This window comes from Chionomys nivalis, chromosome 24, assembly GCF_950005125.1.
Source record: "Chionomys nivalis chromosome 24, mChiNiv1.1, whole genome shotgun sequence".
In the NCBI taxonomy this organism is placed as follows: Eukaryota; Metazoa; Chordata; class Mammalia; order Rodentia; family Cricetidae; genus Chionomys; species Chionomys nivalis.
The window spans coordinates 25,081,831-25,107,480 of record NC_080109.1 but is presented as its reverse complement, the minus strand read 5'-3'; the positions used below and the strand labels follow the sequence as shown (position 1 = coordinate 25,107,480).

The 25,650-nt window shown below is 43.2% G+C and overlaps 1 protein-coding gene across 10 annotated transcripts in view; it reads right to left on the bottom strand.

The window, feature by feature from the left end:
* Window positions 1–25,650, bottom strand: part of Elf2 (E74 like ETS transcription factor 2) — an 85,153-nt gene that overhangs the window by 21,470 nt on the left and 38,033 nt on the right. For 2 of the 10 annotated variants that reach the window (XM_057757175.1, XM_057757179.1), the window contains exon 1: window positions 4,355–4,661. The exons of 6 other annotated variants lie outside the window; for them this stretch is intronic. In XM_057757175.1, coding sequence (XP_057613158.1) covers window positions 4,355–4,412 — 58 coding nt within the window. In that variant the 5' untranslated portion in view covers window positions 4,413–4,661. Of the gene's footprint in view, window positions 1–4,354; window positions 4,662–24,119; window positions 24,202–25,422; window positions 25,526–25,650 lie in introns of those variants that run through there. 2 more of the 10 variants (XM_057757178.1, XM_057757180.1) reach the window with 2 other exon arrangements.

Sequence of the window (25,650 nt, the reverse complement as noted above, 5' to 3'; positions counted from 1 at the left end):
CAATGAGAAATTCTGTTTCAAAAAAATAAGACAGAGAAATTGAGGGAAATGCCTACTATCAACCTCTGCCTCCACATGTACATGCATTCACACACAGAGAGACTATCCGGTATTTCCATAGAAAAATTATCTTTTCATTTAAGAACTGCACTGTTGCCAGGTGGTCGTGGTGCACGCCTTTAATGCCAGCATTCTCCAGGAAGCAGAGGCAGTCAGATATCAAGTTCAAGGCCAGCATGGTCTACAGAATTGAGTTCCAGGACAGTCAGAACTACAGTCTTGTGGGGAAAAAAATGCAGAGAAAACTCTGATGACCTTCTCAAAAGAAAAAGGAAAAGAAAATTAATGCCAGCATTCAGGAAGCAAAGGCAGAGGGGTCTCTGTTGACTTTGAGGCCAGTCTTATCTACATTCTGAGTTCCAGGACAGCCTTGGCTATATAGTGAGACCTTGTTTTAAAACAAAAAAAGAAAATGGAGAAGGATGAAATAGGTAGAGGTGCAGTCAAGGACCGCACACTTCAGAGAAGACTCTTTTAAACTAAAAATCTGGGGCTGGAGAGATGGCTCAGAGGTTAAGAGCATTGCCTGCTCTTCCAAAGGTCCTGAGTTCAATTCCCAGCAACCACATGGTGGCTCACAACCATCTGTAATGAGGTCTGGTACCCTCTCCTGGTCTGCAGGGATACACACAGACAGAACATTGTATACATAATAAATAAACAAATAAATATAAAAAAAAAACTAAAAATCTCCCGAATCGAGCCAGTGCATACGTTATTATATTCATAATTTCCTAAATTATTAGGAAAGTAATAATCCCAAACAATTGTTTTTCACTTATTAATCTACATGCGCGTGCGCGCGCACACACACACACACACACTCATATACCAGAACTGCGTCTGAAGTATTAAACTACAACAAATACTTACTATAAGTTTCCAAAGGCTGGCTAAAAGAAGTTAACCTCCATGACATACTCACATGGTATATTTTCTAAAATTTCTTTTAAAAGCAAGTCTCACATCTTCACCTTTGCATTAAATGTGTTGGACCACTTGTAATTCTAGAGCTTTAGAAGTCCTCAGAGATCGTCTAGTCAAATGCTAAAGAGCTTAAGATTGAGGTTAACTAGGATGTTTGTCCACAGCGAACTAGAGAACCTCAAGCCTTGACTCCTTAAGCAAGTTTCTGAGTACATAGCACTGACTATCCTGCCTACCCCTGCCTCCTTAGTCCTCTGATTAAGGAAGGTATCAACCATGCCCACCCAAATACAAATTTAGTAGGATTATTAAGTCTTGACTACAAAACATTTTTAATTTTAAAATAACACAGATTAGTTACAAGTTTGTTTATTTCATCCACTCAAACTCCTAATAGCATAAACATTAATAACTGAAGGACTATTATGTGCAATGCTTAAGTTATACACAAGGAAGGTAAAAGCAATGTATACCCTGGAGTGATATAGCAGTGATCCTATTAAGGGATCTATAGTTGCTTAGAAACCAGTTACACTGACAGTATTCAAGTCAAAAGTTTATTTATTCTCTAAGTTCTTCCCAAGTGTCACTCATTTTACATGAACATCAGGTAATTACTGCAATCATTATAGCTACCTTATTTGTACATTATATAGATTTTCATCTGTTTGCTTAAATCTGATGACTTCTTTCAAGGAGAGTACATGCTTAATCCCTCATCACAGGCCTCTAATTCTAGCATTCAGGAGGCTGAGGCAAGGGATCAAGGCCAGCCTTAGCAATATGGAAAGTTTGAGGCCAGCCTGCAGTGAGACTTTTGTTTCAAAAATAAAAACAAACAAAATACTGAAAGCATAACTCTACATGTGCCATTAAACTGTCAGCAATAAAAAATTCAGAACCATAAAAATAATAATTTTTTAAATTCCTATTTCCTTTCCCAGTTTTTAACTCACTGGACTAACTCTGAGTATATCAGCAAGTCCTCCCAAGTTTCCTTCTAAAAGTCGGTAGGGACCTTCAGATTACATGAGCATTGAAAGGAGAAATAAAATAATTATGCATAAAAAAGTCTTTCATGGCAAATTGTGATTTTTAAACCCCTAAGTTATATGATTTCTGTAAGGAGTAGTCAAAAAGCAATAAGATCTGGAAAATGGCATCCAAACTCTTAGAAAATCGCATTGGAGGTGGTGCAGCTCCATGGTGAGCATTTGCCCCGCAAGCCGGAGGTCGTGGCACAGATCCCTGGCACCACAAAACCAGAACGCCTATAAAAAGATAAAAACAAATGTTTTCCCAAAGACTATGTAATATGCACTTCCCAGTTTTACTGGTAATTCCAAAAGCTCACGGGAAGAAACCTTCGACTTGCAGAATCAAGTCCTCTACCTCTACAGTGAAGAAACTGCTATGGTTCTCTCTCAAGTATTCACACGCTCTAGAAATAACATCTTTAGGTTTATTTATTAAACTTTGCCTGTATTTATGTGCACCATGTGTGCCTGGTGTTCATAGACTTGAGAAGAGGGGGTTGTAGCCCCTGGAACTGGAGTTCCAGATGGTTGTGAACGTGGGTGCTGATAACTAAACCCAGGATCTCTGCAATAGCAACAAGTGGTCTTAACCAATGAGCACTTCTCCAGCCCAGAAATCTCTTCTACTATACACACTTAACACTCAAAACACCACTACGCCGACATGAAAACGTACACTAATTCATAATGATCAATGGACTGAACATAAGAATCTAAGTTCTCATTGTGTTCTGCCTCTCATTCAATAAAAATTCTTATCCAAAAATGGTATTTAAATGGTGCTCAGTAAGTTGTGATTTCCATAGGGATTTCTGAAAGGTGTAAAATACGCCACAGACTAAACACACCCACCGTCATGTATTCTACAATACATATGTTTCTATTAGTCCAGCTTTTATTTGAATTTATAGTTTTGCTAAATTTAGGGATAAATATATGTTGATTTTTCTTCCCAATCGAACTGAGTGTGCTTTGTTAGCCAAATTATTGATTTCAAGACCCCTACCTAAAAACAATAGATGGAAAAGACTGTTCAGATCTTTTACAGCAGTGCTGTGGGGTGACTATTTCCCATCTTCCGATTCCACATCGATGATACGAAACAGAACCAGAGAAAAGACCGTGTGCGCTTCTTATTTCAGTAAGCAACAGTCTTCAAGCAGTGCCACATCGACCTGGGGCCCTCGCTGCGCTGTCTGCTAGCAAGTAAAGCTGCTTTTTCTATGTAACTTAAGTCCGTGCCCTTCCGCTGCAGCAGTGGCGCAGCACATCCCCCACCCCCGCGGCCACTTCCGTGTTTACACTCCTCTTCCCTCCAATTCCATGCGTACATTGTCAGCTTCACTCCCGCCCAATCTTCATTGGCCCGGCTCGGGCCCATAGTCCCGCCCCCAGAAATCAACGTTCTTATTTGGAACATCTCGGAGCGCAGATTGGAACCGCGGGCCTGTCAATCGCGCGCGTTCTGTCCTCTCCCAGGCGCTTCCGCTATGGTGGGAGGTTTGGGGGGGAGGGGAAAGGGGGCAATTCCGAGCCGAGACTTCCCCGGGGCCAGGACGCCCTCCCGCCCGCCCTGCACCTCGCCTGCACCCACTGTTGACAAAAATAAACGTTCCCCCTCGCTGTCCCAAAGCCCCGGGTCGGCTGCGCGGAATACACCCCGTGTCCTTCCCGTCCCCCTCAAACACCCGCCCCACGAGGGACGGAAGGGCAGCAGCCTAGTTTGTGCACCGCCGCCGTTAGCCGGGCCAGGGAGGCGCCGGCTCGGCGTCCCGCTCGGCACCGGGAAGTGGCCTCAAGACCGTTACTCCGGGGCTGCTCCGGGAGGGTTGAGGCAGGAGGCCGGGCGCGTTTTGGCGGGTAGCTCCCGGGGCCGCGGCGTCCATGCGGAAGTGGCGGCTGTGTGAAGTGTGAGGCGAGGGCGGCGGGCGGCCAGCGCCCCCAGCCGCGGGCAGGGGCGGCCTCTCGGCCGGACAGCGTGGCAGGCGGCGGGGACAACAGCCCCGCTCACTTCCTGGTTCCCCGGCAACTGGGGTGAAGCGCGCAACTCGCCCGCGCCGACTCCCCAACTTAGCCGCGGCTCCGTGCCCGGCCGCCGCTGAGCTGCCCGGAGCGACAGCCGGGATCCGAGGCAGGTTACTCTCCAAGGTGATCACTTCCTGATTTGTCGCCTCCATTACTTCATTCACTCCCCCCTCTCCGCGGCCGCCCCGCTGACGGAGGCGGACACCGGACCCGGGCGCTGACCGCCCCGGGGGACGCTCCCCGCCTGCCAGGCGCCCCCTCGTCCGCTGCACCGATGCACCGGAGAAAAGTTCCCCTGCGCTTACCGGCCCGGATGAGCAGATCCAGCTGGTTCGTGGGTCCCTCATGCAGAGACGTCGCCATGTTTATCCCGGGGCTGGAACTGCTGCTTCACATTGACTTACACCCTGAGCAGCGGCGACAGGGGAGAAGGCGGAACCCGCGGCCGGAGACACACGCCGTGCGGGCGGCACACACTCACGCACTCGCACACACTCCGACGCCCGGATCCTTGCGCGTCCTCCGACAGGAAGCGGCGGCCGGCCCGCCTCCCGCCGCCGGGCTGAGCAGCCCCACCACCTAACGGCAGGGGCGGCGGCGGCCCCGGCTGGCAACGCGATCCTTCCGCCCCGCGCCCAGACAGGAAGTCCCGGGCGCCGGCAGCTAGCGGCGGCACGGACACCTGAGGCTGGGCAGCCGCAGGCCGCCCTCGGGGACGCGGGCCTCGGCAGGAAGAGGCGCGCTTCACGTTGTGCGGAAGCGAAGTCTGCAAATGTCCCCTCTGGAAAAGAGCCATGAATCAAATTTTTCTTCCTAGAAGCGACCTAATACCTAGTCCCGCAGCTGTACATGAAGGTGGCTTTTTAACTTGTTTTGGCCCCTCCAGAGCTTATGCAACATACCATCAGTTCATTCCAAAGAAGTGCCCTTTAAAAACTCGTACCTAGAAAATATTCTAAAAACATCACTAAGGAAGTCAGGAGTCTCCAACTACTTCCAAAGACGACTTGGTCCTCTTCTCTCCAGAAGTCAGAGTACACTAGACAGGTATTAGTAAACAGCAGAGCAGCCGGCCAGCCTCGAGGACACTGGATTAGAGTCGCCCACTTTGCTGGTCGTGTACCCTCTCTTTTATTTGGTTCACGTGGACAAATTTCATATCTTAAAGATATCTTAAGCCATCTTTTAGAAAAAATCCGTTTGCTAGGAACTGACCTTACAAAGACAGCAACAGGGAAGAGAAATGTGCGGCCAATGAGTGGCTAGAAATTAGTGGAAAGTAGGGGATCAGACCAAATAAAATGCCAAATAAAATCTAATCAAAATGCCTTGCTTGGTTCAGAATTTCTAAACATAAACACAAAATGTTACCCTGAAGTTGTCCACCACAATAAAATGCACATTCAGTGATTCTGCATTTCATAACAATTTATTGACTAATTATCTGTAATGATAGGGTTACAAATTTTATCTGAGCTAGCTGCTTATAGATAAAGTTATTTTCAACAGTAATATAATACAAGATGGTTTTATGTTTACCCAGCACCACTGCAGCATCAGATGGGTTTACTTAAAACTGCTCTGCATAGAACAAAAGGAATCAGCTAACTGCTAGCTTTTCTTTTTCATTGCTATCAGTTTAAAATAAGGATCTCCCATTGATAGGAAGCATCTTTAATAGTTTCTGTATCAGGAACAGTAAAGAATACTAAAAGGTAATTTGCTGACTTTAGGCAGACCATTGTAACAGGTAACAAATCAGAATTTTTGTTGTTGTTGTTTTGTTTTGTTTTTCAAGACAGGGTTTCTCTGTAGCTTTGGAGCCTGTCCTAGAACCAGCTCTTGTAGACCAGGCTGGCTCGAACTCACAGAGATCCACCTGTCTCTGCCTCCCGAGTGCTGGGATTAAAGGCGTGCACCTCCATCGCCTGGCAACAAATCAGAATTTCTACTCCAGTAACACATTTTCCATCTATTCTATTGAGTACCTAATGGGAACCAAAGGGGTGTGGGGGGGGGGGTGTGGGTGTGGGTGATTAAGTCAACGTGTCTTAAAAACAATGAAACAGGCCGGGCGATGGTGGCGCATGCCTTTAATCCCAGCACTCAGGAGGCAGAGGCAGGCAGATCTCTGTGAGTTCGAGACCAGCCTGGTCTACAGAGCTAGTTCCAGGACAGGCTCCAAAGCCACAAAGAAACCCTGTCTCGAAAAACCAAAAAATAAATAAATAAATAAATAAATAAATAAATAAATAAATAAATAAATAAATAAATAATTAAAAAAAATGAAGCAGTATTCCCAATATAGGATTAGTTTGAAGTCTGACACACTTTTACCTTACTGTATTTTAGATATCTCTGAAGCAGAATTCCCAAGTTTAGGGCAAGTCTGCCTTGCCTAAAACAGGCTTTCAAAGGTCACCAATACTTTACAGAGAATATCAAGAATAGGCTGCTAGTAGAATATCTACTGACACAAACTGGCTTTATGGTGTTTACCAAGCATCTAATATGTATACCTGTGTGTATGTAGAAACACTAATCTGCAGTTTTCAAGTCCCCAAGATCAAAGAGTTATAAGCGGAATTTTCACCTTAAAATAACTCAATTCTGCTAATCAAACTACAGAAAGACAATACTGTCTGAAAATTACTTATATGTCCCAGCAGAGAGGGAAAAAAGGTAAAAACCAGATCTTACTACTTACAAATAAAAGCCTGCATGCTAAATACTTTCCCTTATTTCTTTTTATGTATTCTGTCCACATCCCTAGACAACAGATATCACTATTACATTCATTTCCCTGATGAAGCATCTAAGGGTCCTTGCTTAAACAGCTGGTTATGAAAGGATCAGGATTTTGAACCCAGTGCCTTTCCTCTGCACCACTCATCAGGAATGAGAGGAACATCCCTACTTTGCTGTCACATTAATTTTCTCATTACAATTTCTGTTTTAAAGCTCCTTCTTAAAGAGGTGTAGCCTAGTCTGCCTCTCACTGGACTCAACTCCTCGCTGCTAAACAGAATGAAGCTCAAGCCCCTGGGTCACAGACCCTAGAAGGAAACCAAATACTGTGTTTTAAATAACCTCAGCAGGCTTAAGGAGCCAGAGCAGGGGACAGGAACAATGGCACCCACCAACAACTGTAAAGTGAGCTATCTGGGAGACACTCTCTAGTCCTACCCAAGTCTAGAGATGACTAACCCAACTGACAATACTGCAGGCCCGCCTCATCGAAGACCCTGAGCCAGGGCCATGCACCTAAGCCACACCATAACCTTTAACCTCAAAAACTCTGTGGGATGGTAGATATTTGGAACTTTAAAATGCTAAGTTGGGAGAGATTGTTAACTAATTAAAACTAGCAGAAGGAGGGTGGGTTAAAACCATTCTATTCTTCTGATAGAACATTTATTCTTCACATCAAATCTTTCTATTGTTGCATGAGTATATTTATGTGTTTGTGTGAACATTCTTGAGTGGCATATTGTCTCATTCTCTTTGGTGAGATAAATGTCATTATATTACGTACACTTTTTTCATGAAGAAACTGCACACAACGCTGATGATGTAAAGGAAGTACAGCCGTATGCTTTGTGAGTTCTACAGAGCATTTCAGTGCATGCGTTTACCCAACTGTATCCATCAAATTTCTCCTGTTAAACAAAACTGTCCCCTCTTTACAGTTTTGAATGATTTCTTTTTATTATTTTAAATTGTATGTGTGTCTCTGTGTAGTATGTGCACATAAGAACAGGGGTTCAAAGAAGCCAGGGGAGCTGGATTCCCCAGGAATCGCAGGCGGGACTGAACACCTGACATGGTTTCTAGGAATTGAACTTGGAACCTGGGAGAGCAGGGCAAGCTCTCAAGGCCGAGTCACCTCTCCACTCCAGTTTCTTTTTCTCAAAGAAAGTTTGATGTTTTTTCTTCATTTGCTCTGCAGTGTTAGTGCCTGAACCTAGAGCCTCACACTATCTCCTGCCAGCTACAAAAGTGCCTTGTAGTTGGGGATGCACTTAAGCTCCCACTCTCCTGCCTCCACCTACTGAGCACTGGAATAACAGGCAGAAGCGCGGGCGCGGGGACCCAACGTGAGGGTTTTTTCTCAGGAGACTCCTGTTATTCTTTTGAGACAAGTCCTGTCAAAGGCCTGGCACTGGCTGGGTAGGCTACGCTGTCTTTTCTGGTCTGAAAATGTTGACATGGTCTAGATTGTAACACATGTGTCTCAGATATCTTCTGTCAGCCTGCTGTTTGGTAGATAACTCAAATTGGTCATCCTATTGATTTTTGATGTCAAATTATACCTATTTTCCCATACAAGATATACTAAATAATATTTCAGAAACAAAAGTAAATTACAGAAGAATTAAGAAATATTTAGGTTCTGGCAAAGATGGCTCATTTGATAAAGCTGAACAGAATTCACACACTTGCCTGTGTGTTACACACACACAAAAGTTAAACATTTTTAAAGAAATATTCAGAAATGAATTATAAAATGCAAAATGTCAAGCTCTGTGTGGCACAGCTGAAACAATACTGGACAGTCAGGAAATCCACTTAAACATAGAGAAACGAATAGGCTGCAGAGACTTGTGCTGTGCAGTTAACACCAGCTCTGAAGTTTGAGGTCAGCCTGGTCAAAATGGTGAGAACCAAGACAATCAGGGCTATGAAGAGAGACGCTACCTCAAAACACCAAGAATAAATAAACTAAGCATTCAATTCAGAAAGACAGGAAAAGAGTAGATCCAAAAAAAAAAAAAAGGAAATAATGACAGAAAAAAATGAAATAATTCAAATTTGGAGAATGTCTAAAAAAAGAAGATTCATAAAGCCAAAAGATGATTTTGGAAAAACTCACCAAGAATCATAAGAGAAAAAAATATATAGTATGAACTGATTGTGTGTGTGTGTATACAGAATACTGAATAGATAATACCCACCAGTACAATACGTTTTTATGAAACTTTATGCTAATAAATTGTAGCACCTGAATAAAGTCTGTAAATCACTAGAAAATAAACACACGCATAAAGCTGAAATGGCAAAGTTCCACAACATAAATAGTGAAGAACTTAGAATGTTGTCCAAATCTTCTCTATTCAAAAAATTCCAAATTTGAATACCTTTTAGGTACTACAAAGTTCTCAATTTTAGTTAATAGACAACTTGTTACTGAAATGGGAAAAATATGTGAAAGCCACGTGTATTACTTTTTTTTTTAATATTTATTTATTATGTATACAATATTCTGTCTGTGTTGTATGTATGCCTGCAGGCCAGAAGAGGGCACCAGACCCCATTACAGATGGTTGTGAGCCACCATGTGGTTGCTGGGAATTGAACTCAGGACCTTTGGAAGAGCAGACAGTGCTCTTAACCTCTGAGCCATCTCTCCAGCCCCACATGTATTACTTTTGAGCCCATTGTAATCTTGATTCTAAACCTACTTAAGGACAATGTGCGAAAATAAAATCATGTATGAGTATACATGCAAAAGTTAAAAACCTCCCAAAGACAGAGCATAGAACAATGACAGTGGCATTCATTCTCAGACGGCAATGGGGTCAAGATTTGAGCATATCCATAAAGGGGGAAACATGACTTATCACAGCAACAGCTTGAAGTAACTGGTAACATGTATGCTGAGTAACATGTGTGCATATTAAGAACAGTGCTTGCTAAAAGATATAGGAAAGAGATACCTAATATTCTTTACTCAGGATATAAATATATATAATCAGGTAAAAACAGAAAAATACACTAATCAAATTAAACTGGATGCTTCCATGGGAGTTAGACACAAAGAACTGAGAGGTACTGGCTGTCCTGGAACGCTCTCTCCGTACAGCAGGCTGGCCTTGAACTCAGAGATCTGCCTCCCTCTGCCTGCCTGCCTCTGCCTCTGCCTCCCACGTGGGCCTACAACACCAGCACCTAGCCTCTCCTTTGTATTGCAGCACTGACTCTACGTATCTGTGTGTGGGTTTCTAGGTTCTCTGCTCTGCTCGATGGATCTTTTGATGATAACATGTCAGCACTGCAGTCCTGTCAACTGATTTTTAATTAAATAAATAACAATTTAATACATTTTTAATTTATTTTTTTATTTTTTGGTTTTTCAAGATAGGGTTTCTCTGTGTAGCCCTGGCCATCCTGGAACTCAGTCTGTAGCCCAGGCTGGCCTAGAACTCACCTGCCTCTGCCAACACCACTGGGCCTGATTTATTTTCTAAAAGAATAGTTTAAAATTACTCCACTTAAAAATTTTATATGTATGAGTATTTTGCCTGAATGTAAGTCAATGTACCAAATACAAGGCATGTATCTGCAGCCCCAGAAGAGGGTGCTGGATCCCCTTGAACTTCAGTTACAGATAGTTGGGAACCACCATGTGAATGTTGGGCTTGGAGCCCTGGTCCTCTGGAAGAGTAGGGCTCTTAACTGCTGAACCATCTCTCCAGGTCCTCTCTTCTAAGAACTCTCGGTATCAGCAGTTCTCAACCCATGAGATACATGGCCCCTTAGGGGAGCCACCCCCCAAACAACACTTTCACAGGGGTCACACATTAGCTATCCTACATATCAGGTGTTTACAGTTCATAACAGTAGAAAAATTACAGCAAAAATAACAACCTACGTAACTATGTTAAAGGGTTACAGCATTAGGAAGGTTGAGAACAATTCTCTATATAGCTCTAAACCTTGAATTTGCCTGACTTCCCAAGTACTGAGATGACCAGGATAACCTGCCAGGCCTATACTTTATATTTCCTGCAGCTTCAGATCCTTTTCTCCCTCCGTTGCTTTCCTTCTGGGGCTAAATCCAGGGCCTCATGAATACGTAGCACACACCCTTCCTCCTGGCCATTCTTTGTGGGCAGGACAAGTCCACAGCTTTGTTCTTTCACAAGTTGTCTAGAGCAGTGGTTCTCAGCCTTCCTCATGCTGCAACCCTTTAATACAGTTCTTCATGTTGTGCTGCGCCCAACCATAAAATTGTTTCATTGCTATTTTATAACTAAAGTTTTACTACTGTTATAAATTGTAATGCAAATATTCTGGGGGATATTGTCAGAGGGGTCATGACCCACAGGTTGAGAACCACTGGTTTGGACTCTATTGAGATCCATATTTTAAAGAGTTTGTCAAATTCTGCCAAAAGCAAATCTGCAAGGATTCTGACTAAAAGGAAACTGAGTTTTAGATTGGCTGGAGAAGGAAGACCAGGTTTATCAACATCAGTTTTCTTATGTATTTTTGAATTAAAAAGATTAAAAGAATAAATAACTTTGATCCAGTTAGGTTTACAAAGAGTGAGACATTAATGTGGTAAACAGGTCACATGTACGGTCAATTTATTTCATTAGGTACCTAATGAAAAATTTTCTATTTGATTTGGATTTTGCCGTGAGATTATGTCTTTTTCTTACTGACCACTGTGGCTGTACACAGCAGCCCTGGTAAATCCTTCTTCATCTTTGTATGATGAATTTTCATAGCGACTTTAATCGTGAATATGAGTAGTCGTCTTTTAGATTTGAAGTGCTAACCCATTTGCAAAGAATAACAGGGTTTTTTTCCTCTAAACCCTTTAATGAATCTATGCGATACTAGGAACTGAACTCAAAGCTTTGTATATGCGAGGCAAACACGTTACGGCTGAGCCACACTTCGACCCTACTTATTCTCTTCCGTCATCAAGACTTTCTTCCTCTGCTGGCTAGTTTAACACAACACACTTCCGGAAGAGATAGCAACTGAGAAAATACCTCCACCAGACTGGCCTGTGGACACATCTGTAGAACATCTTCTTAATCAGCAAGTGATGTGGGAGGGCCTAGACCACTGTAGGTGTGCCACAATGGGCAGGTGGTCCTGGGGGTAAATAAGGAAACAAGCCAAGCAAGCTATAGGAATCAAGCCAGCAAGCAGGGTCCCTCCATGTCTCTACTTCGGTTTCTGCCTCCACGTTCCTGCCCTGTTTGAGAGCCTGCCCTCACTTCCCTCAGTGATGCTTGTTACCTGGCAGTGTAAATTGAAGTAAGCCCTTGCCTACACAAGTTGCTTTTGGTCATGGTCAAGGTGTTGTATCACAGCAACAGAAACCCACACTAAAATAAAGCACCCCTCTATGTGCTGTGGGAATTCATTCCACCAATAGTTTTGGGGTATGGGCTTTAGGGCATGGCTTCTGTCTGCAGATGTGATCTCTTAGCACCAAATGTTGGCGGATAAAAAGATATCAAAAATTGATTAGGAAGCACTCATGAATTACAATAAGGTAGAGAGCTGTCAAGGTCTTCCTTCTGCCCTGGGGTGAGTGCAAGTAGCAATCTCTGACCGTCACCCTCTTCCTTGTGAGTGACCACATCCACAGACAAAAGCCATGCCCTAAAGCCAGTACCTGCTAACTATTGGAAGAATGAATCCCCATAACACTCTATATGTTATAGCAGTAATGCTAGTGTTGGCATCCTTTTCTCTACTAAATGGTATTCACTATAAGTTGGTTTTTTTTTTTAGAAAGTCTTTCTGTATAAGCCCAGGCTGCCTTGAACTTGAGACTTGCTTCCCCAAGTGCTGAGACTACAATCATGAGCCACCATGCCCAGTTTACTGTACATCTTTAATAATGTCCCTCATGAGGTTCCAATTAAGTCTTTACCCTTAGTAGACACCAACTTTAACAGATGAGTGTTGGGTCTATTGAAATTGTTACAGGGGCATTTTTCCTTTAACCTACGGTCAGGGAAGAGTGTCCTCGGAAACTTTATGCTTCTCTTTACTACATTTTAAAAACTTTATTGTGGGGAGGGAGAGTCAGGCACGCGCCACAGCACATATGTAGAGGTCAGAGAACACGTGCTGGAACTCAGCACACTCCTCCCGCTCTGTGGGTTACAGGGAGTGAACCCAGGTTACAAGCTTGACAGCACGTGCTTTTACCTGCTGAACCATCTCACAGCCCTAATTTCACTTCAAAAACTTCTAGCAGTTATTTTCTTATTTCTCAACATTTCATCCGTGTATAAATTGTGTTCTAATTACTCTCCCTTTTCACTGTTGTTACCCCCCTTCTTAAAAATCCCTTCCCATATTAATGGTTTTGGTGGTTTTGTTTTGTGGACCACTGAATTTCATGATCTGTGTGATCAGGGGTTTGAAACTATCCACTGGAACTTGGTGGGCTCACCAACAGGTACACAGTTCAAAGCAATGACTCCCCCCATCCTAGAATGTTTCAGCAGCCAGTAGTTCAACCCGGAGGGCAGGGACCCATGAGCCCATCCCCCATCCACACCTTCCTGTTGGTAAGTCTAGTCGTGCAGCTCCTAACAGGTAACTGCATCTTTTGTGAGTGTAAGACATCGGTGGCTGTGTCACGCCCAGGGTGGCATTTGCACACAGCCTTCTCCTGGTCTTCCGGCTCTTACATTCTTCCTACCTCAGATTCCAAAGTGTTTCCTAAGCCTCAGAGGTGGTGATAGCAATGACCACTCATCCATCACTTACTCTCAACACCTAGAGAGCTATGGGTCTCTACATTCACCACTCTTCTTGGCAAAGAGAAGCTTCTCTCATTAAAAGGCAGGGTAGCATTTATCTATGGGTAAAACTCAGACACTCATAAGATACTTAAAAAAATAGTAATAAGTTCCCTTCCCCAGCCATGCATTTTTGATGAGTTTTGACAAGGTCCCCTCTTGTGTCACCAGCCTCAAATCCAAGCAGAGAAAAGTGGACAAACCTTGCCTAGTAGGTTGGTTTGGAAGTTCATGGCACTCACATCTACGTACAACTACTGCTGCCTTTTCTCCCGGCAGCAGCCTGCATGATGCAGCGGCCTGCATGGTGCAACGGCCTGCATGGTGCAGTGGCCTGCATGGTGCTGTCCCACACTATGGAAGCGAGGCAGCAGACAGGAAGTTCCTAACTCAGTCCCCAGATCTTGCAACCCAAGAATAGTTTTCAGCAACAGGCTCTTATGACCTAGTTCAGGCAGGTAGGTGAGAGGAAGGGCAAGAGTCAGTTTTGTTTTAGGGGACTCTGGGGTCCTAAGCAACAACTCACTCAGAGGTATCCACACCTGATTAGAAACTTTTGTTTGGTGAGCCAAGGCTCTAGGAACAGCACTATCAGCCACGCAGAACAGCTTCAGTCTTTTCTGTAGGAATATTTAATGGTTAGTCCTTCCTCCTGCCCACACAGTTCCCTAAATTTTTAGCATTATCTAGCTTATAAGTTTACAATTCCTTAGCAGTAGCCTATTCTTGTTTTTTGTTGTTGTTGTTGTTGTTGTTGTTATTTTTGTTGTGGTGGTGGTTTTTTTTCCTTTTTTGGTTTTTTAAGACAGGGTTTCTCTGTGTAGCTTTGGAGCCTGTCCTGGAACTCACTCTGTAGACCAGGCTGGCCTCCACCTCAGAGATCCACCTGTCTCTGCCTCCTGAGTGCTGGGATTAAAGGTGTGCGTCGCTGGCATCGGATCTCTTTCATTGATTTTGATGTTGTTGCTTTTATCTTTATTTGGTTTTAAGGTTTCACATATTTTGTAATTCCAGCACTTAAAGAAGGTACAAGGCAGGGAAGATCAGGAAATCAAGATCAGTCTCAATTATACAGGAAGCTTGAGGCCAACCTAAGCTACGTGAGACCCCATGCCAACAAGAACAGAAAGGAAAGAAGGAAGGGAAAAAACAAACCTGTAATTGGTTCCCTCAGGTTACTTTATTTAGTTTTATTCTATTATTCCTTTATTAGCATCTAGGTATGAACATATGCTCCCTATATTAATCTTTTCTATTTTCAAAAATATGTTTTAGTTTTTTTTTATTTTTCTGTGTATGTTTTGACTGCATGCCTCGGTCCTGCTGGGGTCGGAAGGGGGCATCCCATGCCCTGGAACAAGAGTTATGGATGGGTTGAGTCTCCATCTGGGAGCTGGAAACTGAACCTTGGAGTTCTACAAGAACAAGACGTACTTTTAAGTACTGAACCCAAGAAATAAATTTAGAGCTACAGTATTTTCCAGTAGGTTCTGTTTGTCTTTTTTTGTCATATTCATTTTATTGTGTGTTTCTATGTACTCGTGCAACCATGTTTATGACACAGTACACTTGTGGAAGTCAGAGGTCAACTTGCAGGGGTTCTCTATTTCCACCATGCAGGTCCCAGTTTCCAGGCTTGGTGGTAAGCACCTTTACCAGTGACCATCTCAACAGCCCCAAATTCTTTAACTTTTAAAGATTTTTCTTTTTTTCTCTTTCTCTCTTTTTTTTTTTTCTGTTTTTGAGACAGGATCCCTGGCTGTCCTGGAACTCACTCTGTAGACCAGGCTGGTCTCAAACTCAGCGATCCGTCTGCCTCTGTGCCTCAAGTGCTGGGATATAAGGTGTGTGCCACCACCACTGTCCAGGTTTTTCTTTTTTAAAAAAATTCATCTGTCTGTGGAAGTGTATTCTGTATGAGTATGGGTTTCTGTCAAGACCACAAGAGGTGTCAGATCCCCTAGAGCGGGGTTACAGCCAGTTGTGAGCCACCTGAAGTGGAACCATGTTGGAAACTGAACTCAGAACCTCTGGAAAAAGCAGTAAATGTTCCTAACCCGCTGGACTATCTCTCCAGTCTCCAAAGTACTAGTAAAGCAACTTGCTTACAACTTGGTTTTGCTCTTGCTACTTCACAGCTGTGTTGGTAGATGCATAAGTTAATGATTATACTTCCGAACTGTTCCTCACACCTGTTTAAAGATATTCATGATATATTCTCCTTATCACTGCCGCTTCCTTCAGTAACTATTTTTCTAGCGAAATGTTTATCCATTTAATAAATTTTATTTTTTTCTGTTATTTGTCTCCTGTTTCTACTATCTGGTCTACATTTGTTGAGCCTATTATAAATAACAAATGTGTTTAATTTATGTCATTACCTTAACATGTTTTAAACTTCTATTATACTGATTTGTGATTTCAATATCCATCATTTTCTACATTTGTAAGGTTGAATGAAGTTTAATTTATCCCCTTATCAAACCTACAACTTAGTATCTTACAAGCTATGTTTCTTGTTTTTTCTTTTTCTGTTTAGAGACATGATCCCATGCTGTAGCCCACACTGCTTCGCCCTCCTGATGGAGGGTCACAGGCATGTGCCACCGCTCGCGGTGTCAAAGCTCCACGGCCTGTTTAACCCATGCTGTATGACTGAAATCCCTTCTAGCCTTCTCTATAACCACACCTGCTGCAGCGGCGGAGTAGCTGCAATACAGCTGCACGGCTGGTCAGTCTCTAGATAAGCCACAGACTTCTCAGTGCGCTGCTCTGGTTCATGACCGCTCCTCGATAATTAAAAAAAAAAATCATCTATTGTGACTTTATGGAGTAGCTCATACAAATTTAATCAAATAAATGCAAGCACAATACAGCTGGGTAAAACTCCATAAATACATGAATTCACGTAAGTCTGCTTCATCTGTTCTATTTGAATCCAACAAGTTCCACATCCTTGAAGTCAGCCACCTGTCTGAGAACACCTGAGAGGGACTGCACTGGTGCTGCACAGACAGTCCTTTGCCATCTGAAAACCACTCACAAACACCTGAGCTCTACTGGGTGTCAGAACGACACGCTGTACCAAGAGCACGAAGTTAGAAGAAACACTGTCGTTCTGCAGAAGGAAACTGAGTGGCAGTGAGGTTTGTTCTTCAAGACAAGCTCTCACTGTGCAGCCAAAGCTGGTCTGGAATTCACAATCCTTCTGCCTCAGCCTCCCAAGTTACAGCAATTACAGCTTCGCCCGTAGAAGTTGGTATTGAGGGAGAGAGGATCCTAGAATCAGAGCACCAAACAGCTGGGCAAGGCAGCACATGCCTGTGATCCCACACTGAGAGGCGAAAGGCAAGGGAGGTGCGGAGTTTAAATAACCCTCAGCTACACTGGAAGTCCGAGGTCAGCCTGAGCTACACGAGACCCTGTCTCAGAACTAAAAGAAAAAACTGTGTTTCCCATCTGCCATTGTTGGCATCAAAGAACACCCATAAAAGCACATAAGCACCAGCAGATGGCACCAAACCACAGCTAGACTTAGAATCAATTTGGCAACTGGGAGAAGCCAGCACTCACATTCTCACCCCCACGCTCATTCACCTTCGCCATACTTTTCTTACTCCTCTACACAAATGACCCAAGTCAGTTCACCATTAGACATTAATAACACATTTCCAAAACCGCAAACCATTTCATGTGGCTTGAATTGTTGGAAAGTATTTACTGCCTCATGTATCACCCTAATTTATCCCAAAGCTGTAGGTGCTAGTCTATGATAAAAATGCCGAAACAAAGTGAAGAGCGGAAGGAGGCAATCTGTTCCAGGAAGTAAACAGCATATGCCAGCTGAATAAAATGGCTCTGCTTTAAGGCAATCCCTGCTCTTCCAAAGGACCCCTACTCTGGTTCTGAGCACACACATCAGGTAGTAAACAACCATCTGTACCTCCTGCTCCAGGAGACTCCATTCCCTCTTCTGGGCCCCAAATTAACATGCACACATGAAGCTTACACTAAACACAAAAATAAATACTTTTAAAAAGAAACTAGTGCCAAACAGTGGAGGTGTGTGCCTTTAATTCCAGCACTCAGGCAGAGGCAGAGGCAGGCCAAATCTCTAGAGATCAAGGCCAGATTGGTCTACAAAGCCAATTCCAGGACAGCCAGAAATACAAAGAAACCATGTCTCAAAAAGAAAAAGAAAAAAAAAAGAAAGAAAGAAATGCTAGCAACTAGCATATGCCAAGACCCAACAAAACTTTTTAAAATGTCCTGAGTGTGGATGCCTGTGGAGGTCAGAAAAGGACACTGGATACCCTGGAACTGCTGTTGTACAGAAGCTAAAAATCAAACCTGGGTCTGCTGGAAGAGCAGCCAATGATCTTAACCACTGAGCCACCTCTCCTGTCCAACACCCAACAGAATTTGGATTAATAGAAGGAGTTAAAGGGAAGGGTGCTAGAGAAATGGCTCGAGGTTAAGAGCACTGGCTGCTCATCCAAAAATACTGAGTTCAATTCCCAGCAACCACACGGTGGTTCACAACCATCTGTGATAAGATCTAGTGCCCTCTTCTGGCAGAACACTGTATACTTAATAATCTTTTAAAAATGTGAGTGTGAGCCGGGCAGCGGTGGCACATGCCTTTAATCCCAGCACTCGAGAGGCAGAGGCAGGCAGATCTCTGTGAGTTCGAGACCAGCCTGGTCAACAAGAGCTAGTTCCAGGACAGGCTCCAAAACCACAGAGAAACCCTGTCTCAAAAAGAAAAAAAGTGAGTGTGTTTTTATGTGTAGAGAAGGAATAGGATACAATTCATCAGTGTGATGCTTGAAGGTGTGCTCGAGCTATTGACTCTCCGATATTAAATACCTGCTCTACACTTGGAGGAGTTAGTTAGCCTGGTGTTACTGAGAATAAATTATGTTAATATATAAAACCCTCAGAACTATTCCTAGCAATATAATAATGAGACTTCGTATGTTAAAAAACGTTTTTTTTTCTTTATTTTTGTGGTTGCTTTTGGTTTTGCTTGCTTTTACTAGTTCCAAGTATATGAAGGAAGCAAATTTCAGTGTTAAGCTCCCAATGAAATCCCAAGCATAGTAACACATGTCTATAATCCCAGCACTTGAGAGGCAGAAGCCAAGGAATGAGGGAACCTGCCAAAGGGGTGGGGTGGTGGCCCAGCTGTAGAATGCTTTCTTAGCATTTGCAAGGGCCTGAGTATAATTCTCAGCATTGCAGAGGAAAATAATAACCTACTGAACTTCATCCTGTGTGTAATTAAAACTCACTTGAAAGATTTTAAAGAAGGAGAGACAGTGAGACAGAGAGAGCCTAAGACAGTTTGACAACTCACCTTAGTATATGTACCTCCTTTGCAATGCTAGGTATTTGCTTTAGATTTTAGAACATTCTAAAATAAGATTCATAGGCTTCACCCTATGGCCAACAAGCTCCACAACACAAGAAGACTGAAAATGCTCACAGTGCTAAACAAAGCGTCCACAGTGTGCTTGCCTTCTTCCCAGGAAAGTGCTCCTTTACCAACCTGAAGAAACATTTGCACAAAAAAAGATATTCACAGACGCTAACCTCTTAGCACCCCAATCACCTTCCAAGATACTTGGGTTTTAAAAGAGTCTGTTAAAAATAAAACATGACATTAAGTATATTAAAAATTACCTGCTAGCTGGCAATTATAAATGAAAAGAGAAACATTCATGCCATTCCACTTGAAAACTCTTACATTTTGGAGGATTTTAATAAAAGCATCTTTCAACAATTAAACAGAGTTCTTACTCTTCTCTCTAGAACCACTAGGTATTTAAACTTAGTAATCTGAATGTCAGAAAGCTAGCACACACCATGGCGATTTGGATCCAAAAGGCTACACACAGATTCTCATGCTGAGTGCTCAGTCCCCAGACACCGGGTAGAACTCTTCTGGGAAAGCTCTGAAAACTTCAGCTTGGTAGTAACTTTTTCTTTCTTTTTAGACCTCTTCTCTTTCTTTTTTTTTTTTTTCTTTTTTTCTGGTGTCTTGCTTTGTTTTGTTGAAATAGTCTTACTGTGTACTCCTGGCTAGCCTGGAACTCAGAGATCTACCAGCCTCTGCCTCCCAAGTGCTGGGAGTAAAGACATGTACCTGAACACCATCACTCTGCTTAGATTTTTGAAGCAGGAACCTACTATGTAGCTTAGGCTGGCCTCCAATTTACAATCCTCCTGCCTCGGAGTCTCAACTGGTGGCATTACAGGAATGTATCATCATACTTGGTTCATTCTGGAAACTTTAGGAGGTGGGGCCTAGCTGGGGGAACTAGGCCACTGGGGATGGGGTCTTCTTGGTGTCTTGCTCCGTCTCTGCTTCCTGTGCGTCACACGCTCCTGCCTCTACAATGTTTTGCCTACACAGATGGAGTCAAGCAACATAATGTCAGCTAAATAGCATTCAATTTTAAAATGTTGTATAGAAATCTTCTGAAAAGGAATAAATGCTAAGGTCCCAAAGCAATGCTCTACAACAAACACAAGGAGACGGTAACAGGAGTCAACAGACTGAGTTTTTAACCCTCTCAAATGCTAGCTCAACACAAGCCTTGAACTGGACTACAATATCACTGAAAATCCCTCCTACTACAGATTCTTTAAATCTTTGGTTTTAGCCAGGATTTGTGGCAGATGTCTGTACTCCTAGCAACTGTCTATAATCCTAGCAACCAGGCAGACTGAAGCAGGAGGTTGAGACCCATGAACTACATAGTGAGTTCCAGGCCAGATTGAGCTATGGAGCCAAGACTCTGACTCAAACATATACAAAAATAAAAACAACTCAAGGAATTCTAAAGGCTAACAAGCATTCCCCAAAACACCAGGGCAAGGTGAGAGAGAGAGCAAAGAGGTACAGCAAGTACAGAGAGAAGAGTGGGCCTGCCCTAAAAATGGGCTCAGCTTTATTAAACAGGTGGGTGCCTGTGCACAGACAGGGGCCATGGAAGTGAGAACTGCTTGCTTAAGGAAGGTCTCAAAAGACTCACAGAGAAGTAGGGTAGGATATTCATACTCACTCTACTAATAGGGCTGAACAGGTAGGCATGCCCAGTACCTGCAGCTATTCCAGGAACCTGGGGCAGGGACTGAAAAGGAAGCATTGTAGCCAGTCTTCTTTATTTAAAGAAAAGCATCGTGGGAAACATCTGCTATGGTTGCTATTACCCCTGCAAAGGCCAACAGCACTTAGGGAGAATGCTTTCATTACTTTTCTACATAAGGCACCATGACCAAGGCAACTTATTAAAAAAGCATTTATTTGGGGTGTATGGTTTCAGAGAGTTGGAGTCCATGACCACCATGGTGGCAGGCAGGCAGGCGTGGCACTAGAACCATAGTTGAGCACTCAAATCTTGAGACGGAACCACGATGCAGACAGACTCGGAATGGTGACAGTCTTTTGAAACCTCAAAGCACCCTAGTGAAGCACCTTCTCCAACGGGGGCCACACCTCCTAAACCTTCCCAAACAGTTCCACCAACTGGGACCAAGTATTCAAATATATGCGCCTATGGGAGTCATTCTCACTCAAACACCACAGGAAGCACCCGAAACAAGCCTTGCACATGCAGGCAAGCACACTATCACTAAGCTCCATCTGCCACTACTAATGCTGTTACTTTTTCTAGTTAGCATTTGATGGACCAGCCATTTCAACTACCAAGAAGAAATTCTCCTCTCTCCCTCTCTCCTCTCTCGATGTTTTCAAGACAAGGTAGAAAGAGTTCTTAAATTTGAGAAATTATGGCTGGAGAAATGTGTCCCTGGAATAATGGAAGAAAAAGTCACCCCAAATCAGTAAAAAAACTAATACTTCAGGGGTCAGAATAAAATGAAGCGTCTAACCATCAACACAGAACAGACTTAAGTCCTAGCCTTCTCCCCAAACAGTATGACAGGCTCATGCCACATTTGCTGCACAGTATCTGTTAGGAACAAAGACGACAAATGTCAGAGCCGGGCGGTGGTGGCGCACACCTTTAATCCAGCACTCGGGAGGCAGAGGCAGGCAGATCTCTGTGAGTTCGAGGCCAGCCTGGTCTACAAGAGCTAGTTCCAGGACAGGCACCAAAGCTACAGAGAAACCTTGTCTGAAAACAAAAGAAAGGAAGGAAGGAAGGAAGGAAGGAAGGAAGGAAGGAAGGAAGGAAGGAAGGAAGGAAGGAAGGAAGGAAGGAAGGAAGGAAGGAAACAAATGTAAGTCAGATGCCAAGGACAACTGCATATGCCAGGAAGTAAGACTATCGGAGTTAAGCCTGGATTCTAGGATAATTGACCCTTCATTTTCATAGACCAGCATTCCAGCAGGGAGAAAGAACTAGTAACACACGCAGTCAGGCTAATTCACACTTCTATAGGGTGAGGTTATTATTTTAAACTAGGTGTCACAATTCCCTGTTCATTTCGGTACTGCCCTGCTTCAAGGCTATAATTTTTATCAAATATATGGAAGTCCCTATAAAAAATAAGTGATACAATAAATAAATGTCCCACTGCCACACTACCCGAGTAAATGGTCCTAGGTGTCTCACTCACTTTCCTCTACTCTTTAGTAAGCTCTGTTCTCAACACACTTGCATGTTGCTTAGCATGCATCTACCAGTTACTTGAAGCTTCTGTGTCTATGGTTATTGTAATAAACCATACCTTTCCCATCGCTAAGAAACTGCTGTTGAACTAAAAGTCCATTTCTTTTTGGCAACTAAAATGGCCATGTAAGATCTCATACTAGTGAGACTGCAGCCCATGGTTACTATGACAACCACAGTGCAAGAGTACACCAGACTGGGTGGGCTTACCCACAATCATGCCAAGATTTACTAATTCCCGTAAAAAGTCAGCGGGCACCTGTTGATGATATTTTGTCCATGTTCTAAATACTGTATGTTACAGTTTTTCATTCCATCAGATATTTTTACATACATTTTATTGTGCGGACAAGCCCTTAAGCAGAGTCTTCCATACTAATTATGCTTAGAGCATGTAGTAAAACAGAAGGCCCAGAAGACTGTCTCTCCATGCTGCCAGTAAAAATAGAAACACCTGATTATTTGTATTAGGTGCTAAAAAATAGGAAAAGGGTCAAGATAACTTTTATATATAGGTATCAGAACCAAAACATTAATTTAGGCTTCCTAGCCCAAATGATTAAATAATGTTATGATGTAACAGAGTGTAGTAATATGAGCGGCGGGGCAAAAGAAAAGGGGCTGCTGGGATCACGCCTGGCAGATACGTGGAGTTCATTAGCACTTTGGGTGCCACTCTGTAGTAATATGAGCGGCGGGGCAAAAGAAAAGGGGCTGCTGGGATCACGTCCGGCAGATTTATCCGTAAACATTAGCCCGAGGCGAACACGCCCCCAATGGGTGGGGCTATATCCCCACAACAGAGGTCACCACCCTACACAATCCCTCCAGCTCAACAGACAGATGCTGTGTCACCCAGGCCACAGGAGACCTACACTCAACAGTGTGCAAAGAGGATGGATGAGCCCTGCACAAAGCACCACTCCCCACCCCACAGGGAAGGCACCTGTCAACCATCCGTCTTGGCTGCTGCCGTGTTCACGGCCTACGACTGGAGCCCAAACTGCAGAGGCAGAGACTTAGAAAGTGCTTCTTTGTCTCAGTCGCATTTACAGTACTCAATATTTTACGAACTAAATTTGCATTGTTTCGATTGGCTTAAAACTTACAGGCAGTTCTCTATTTCCCTTCAGTAAAGCTCAGTACTTGGATGCTTTAAAAGTCTGTTACTTCCCTTTATCCCCACACTGAATCTCTTTCTGCAACTCGGAGCAGCCACGTTCCTCCAGCCCCCTTCACAAATCACTTTCCCGGGGAGGCATTTCCTGACCTCCCTCTAATTCCCACGTTTAATGTCTCTGTAAACGGCACTAACTTGTTTAATCTTTTCTACAAAGCTGAGAGCCCAGTGAGAGCAAAGGCTCCTGTCTGCCACAAGAAGTCATTTCTGACCTGGCACACGGTGAGTCCTCAGTGAGCGCGGGCTAACGGCTCAATGGACTTGCCTACAAATGTGCTGAGAAAGTCTCCTTAGTCACAACCCGGGACATGCAGCTTGTCTTTCTTGGCATCACCAGACAGAAGATGAAAAGAAAAAGATGGGGTTCAAAGCATGAACAACATTAAGCACTAAAGTTAATAAGCCTGACTTGTGTTAGGATTTCCGCGAAATAAGCAGACTTTAGCTTTTCTTGTCACAAAGACGAATGAGATGACAGCTGTATTACTCTGCTCCAATATTAATAACGTTTGTAATAAATACTGTTTTATAGTGAAATTGGAAGAGCTTCTAGCAGTTCTATCTTTATTAACACTTTCTGCTTGTGTATGATGATGTGTGTATCCTGATGTGCATGCGCGTTCATGTGTGTACTTGAGTACCAGAGTGGGGTGGAGGTCAGAAGACAACTTCGAGTGTTGGTCCTCACCTTCCATCTTGTTTCTGAGACAGAATCTCATCTCTGCTGTTTTCTGATTCATGACGCACCTCTCCAGCCCCCATTACTAGTGCTTTATAAAGACAAAAAAAAAAAATCTTTTATAGTGACCTATTTTCTAACATAATTTTCATTCCTTCTCTATAAAACATGTTTATATAAATAGTACTTAAAATAATTCCTTTTCATTTCTACTCACAGACTGTTTTGGGTCATTTTCCCCTTTATGTGTGTCTATGTGATACTCATTTGTACTTGGGTACCCACAGGGCCAGGCTAGGACTTCAGGTTATCTGGAGCTGGAGTTACAGGTGGCTGGAGGCACCTGGATGGGGGTGCTGGAAACCAAATTCAGGTCCTTTGCAAGAACAGCAAGCCCTCTTAAGCACAGAGCTTTTCTCCAGCCCACCTGTTTTGTTTCTAAGGCAGGGTCTAAGGACACACCTCATGGTGGCCTTGAACTAATGATCCGCCTACCTCGGTCTCACAGGCGCTGGAATTATAGGCATGAGCCATGACACTCAGCAAAGGTTTTGGGTTTTAGCATCTTGTCTTAAAAGACAATGAAGAAGTCTAAAAGCATATGTAACAACTTCCACACTTGCAACCTGCCCCTATTTTTCATAAACTGGACGTTTTAATGTCTAACTCCAAGTAACTAGGAATGAGAAATTGGGGAAGCTTCATAATTATATCATATTTCACTAATTCTAAGATGCACTTTTCACATTCCACACTTCTGAAATCGGAATGGGTCTTATATCGACAGCCTCTTACTGTGTGTAACCGGAAGTATCTTTCTCCTCCAGTGGTATAAAAGCAACAGTTTTTAACCACTGATGGCCACAGGCTAAATGAGACTTGGATATTAAAATATTAAAGACTTCCTCCAGTAATGCTTTCTAGATCATTTTAGTCACAGTACAATTATAATTCAGTGATTCCAGAAAGAAAACTCAATTAACTTTGAGGTTCATGTTTTGCCATTTCTACAACCAACCCCAAGGAAACAGACAATTGAAAGAAAACACTTTTAAAGGATTTAGAAAAACAAGTGTATTGGGAGAGGGAACAACAGAAGGAGAGGTCATGAGAGTAGCTGCAAGGCCTCCCAGGCTCAGGCGGCCCTGAGGGCAACGTGAGTAGCAAACTGCTTAGGTGAAGACACTACTTATGATTTCTGCTTAAGGAGGAATCTCTCAGTCTTTAAATAAAAACAGGATATAGGTAGATGAAATAACTGCAATGAAATATAATACCATAAACATTCTTAATAAATTAAAAGCCAACCTACCAGCATTGTCTTCCTCCCGGCTCAATCTGTTTCACCTTCAGGTGATCCTAGGACTGGGGGCTCCTTTTCAGGTCCCCATTTCTCAAGTCGATCTTCTACCTCCCTGTGGCAACAATATTTTCTAATTAAAAGAGTCCTTTTGTGCCACAGGGAGGATTTCTGATGGTATAACAAATACAGCAGTTATCACAGCTCATCATAAAGTCAGACTCATCCTGAGAGTCTTCA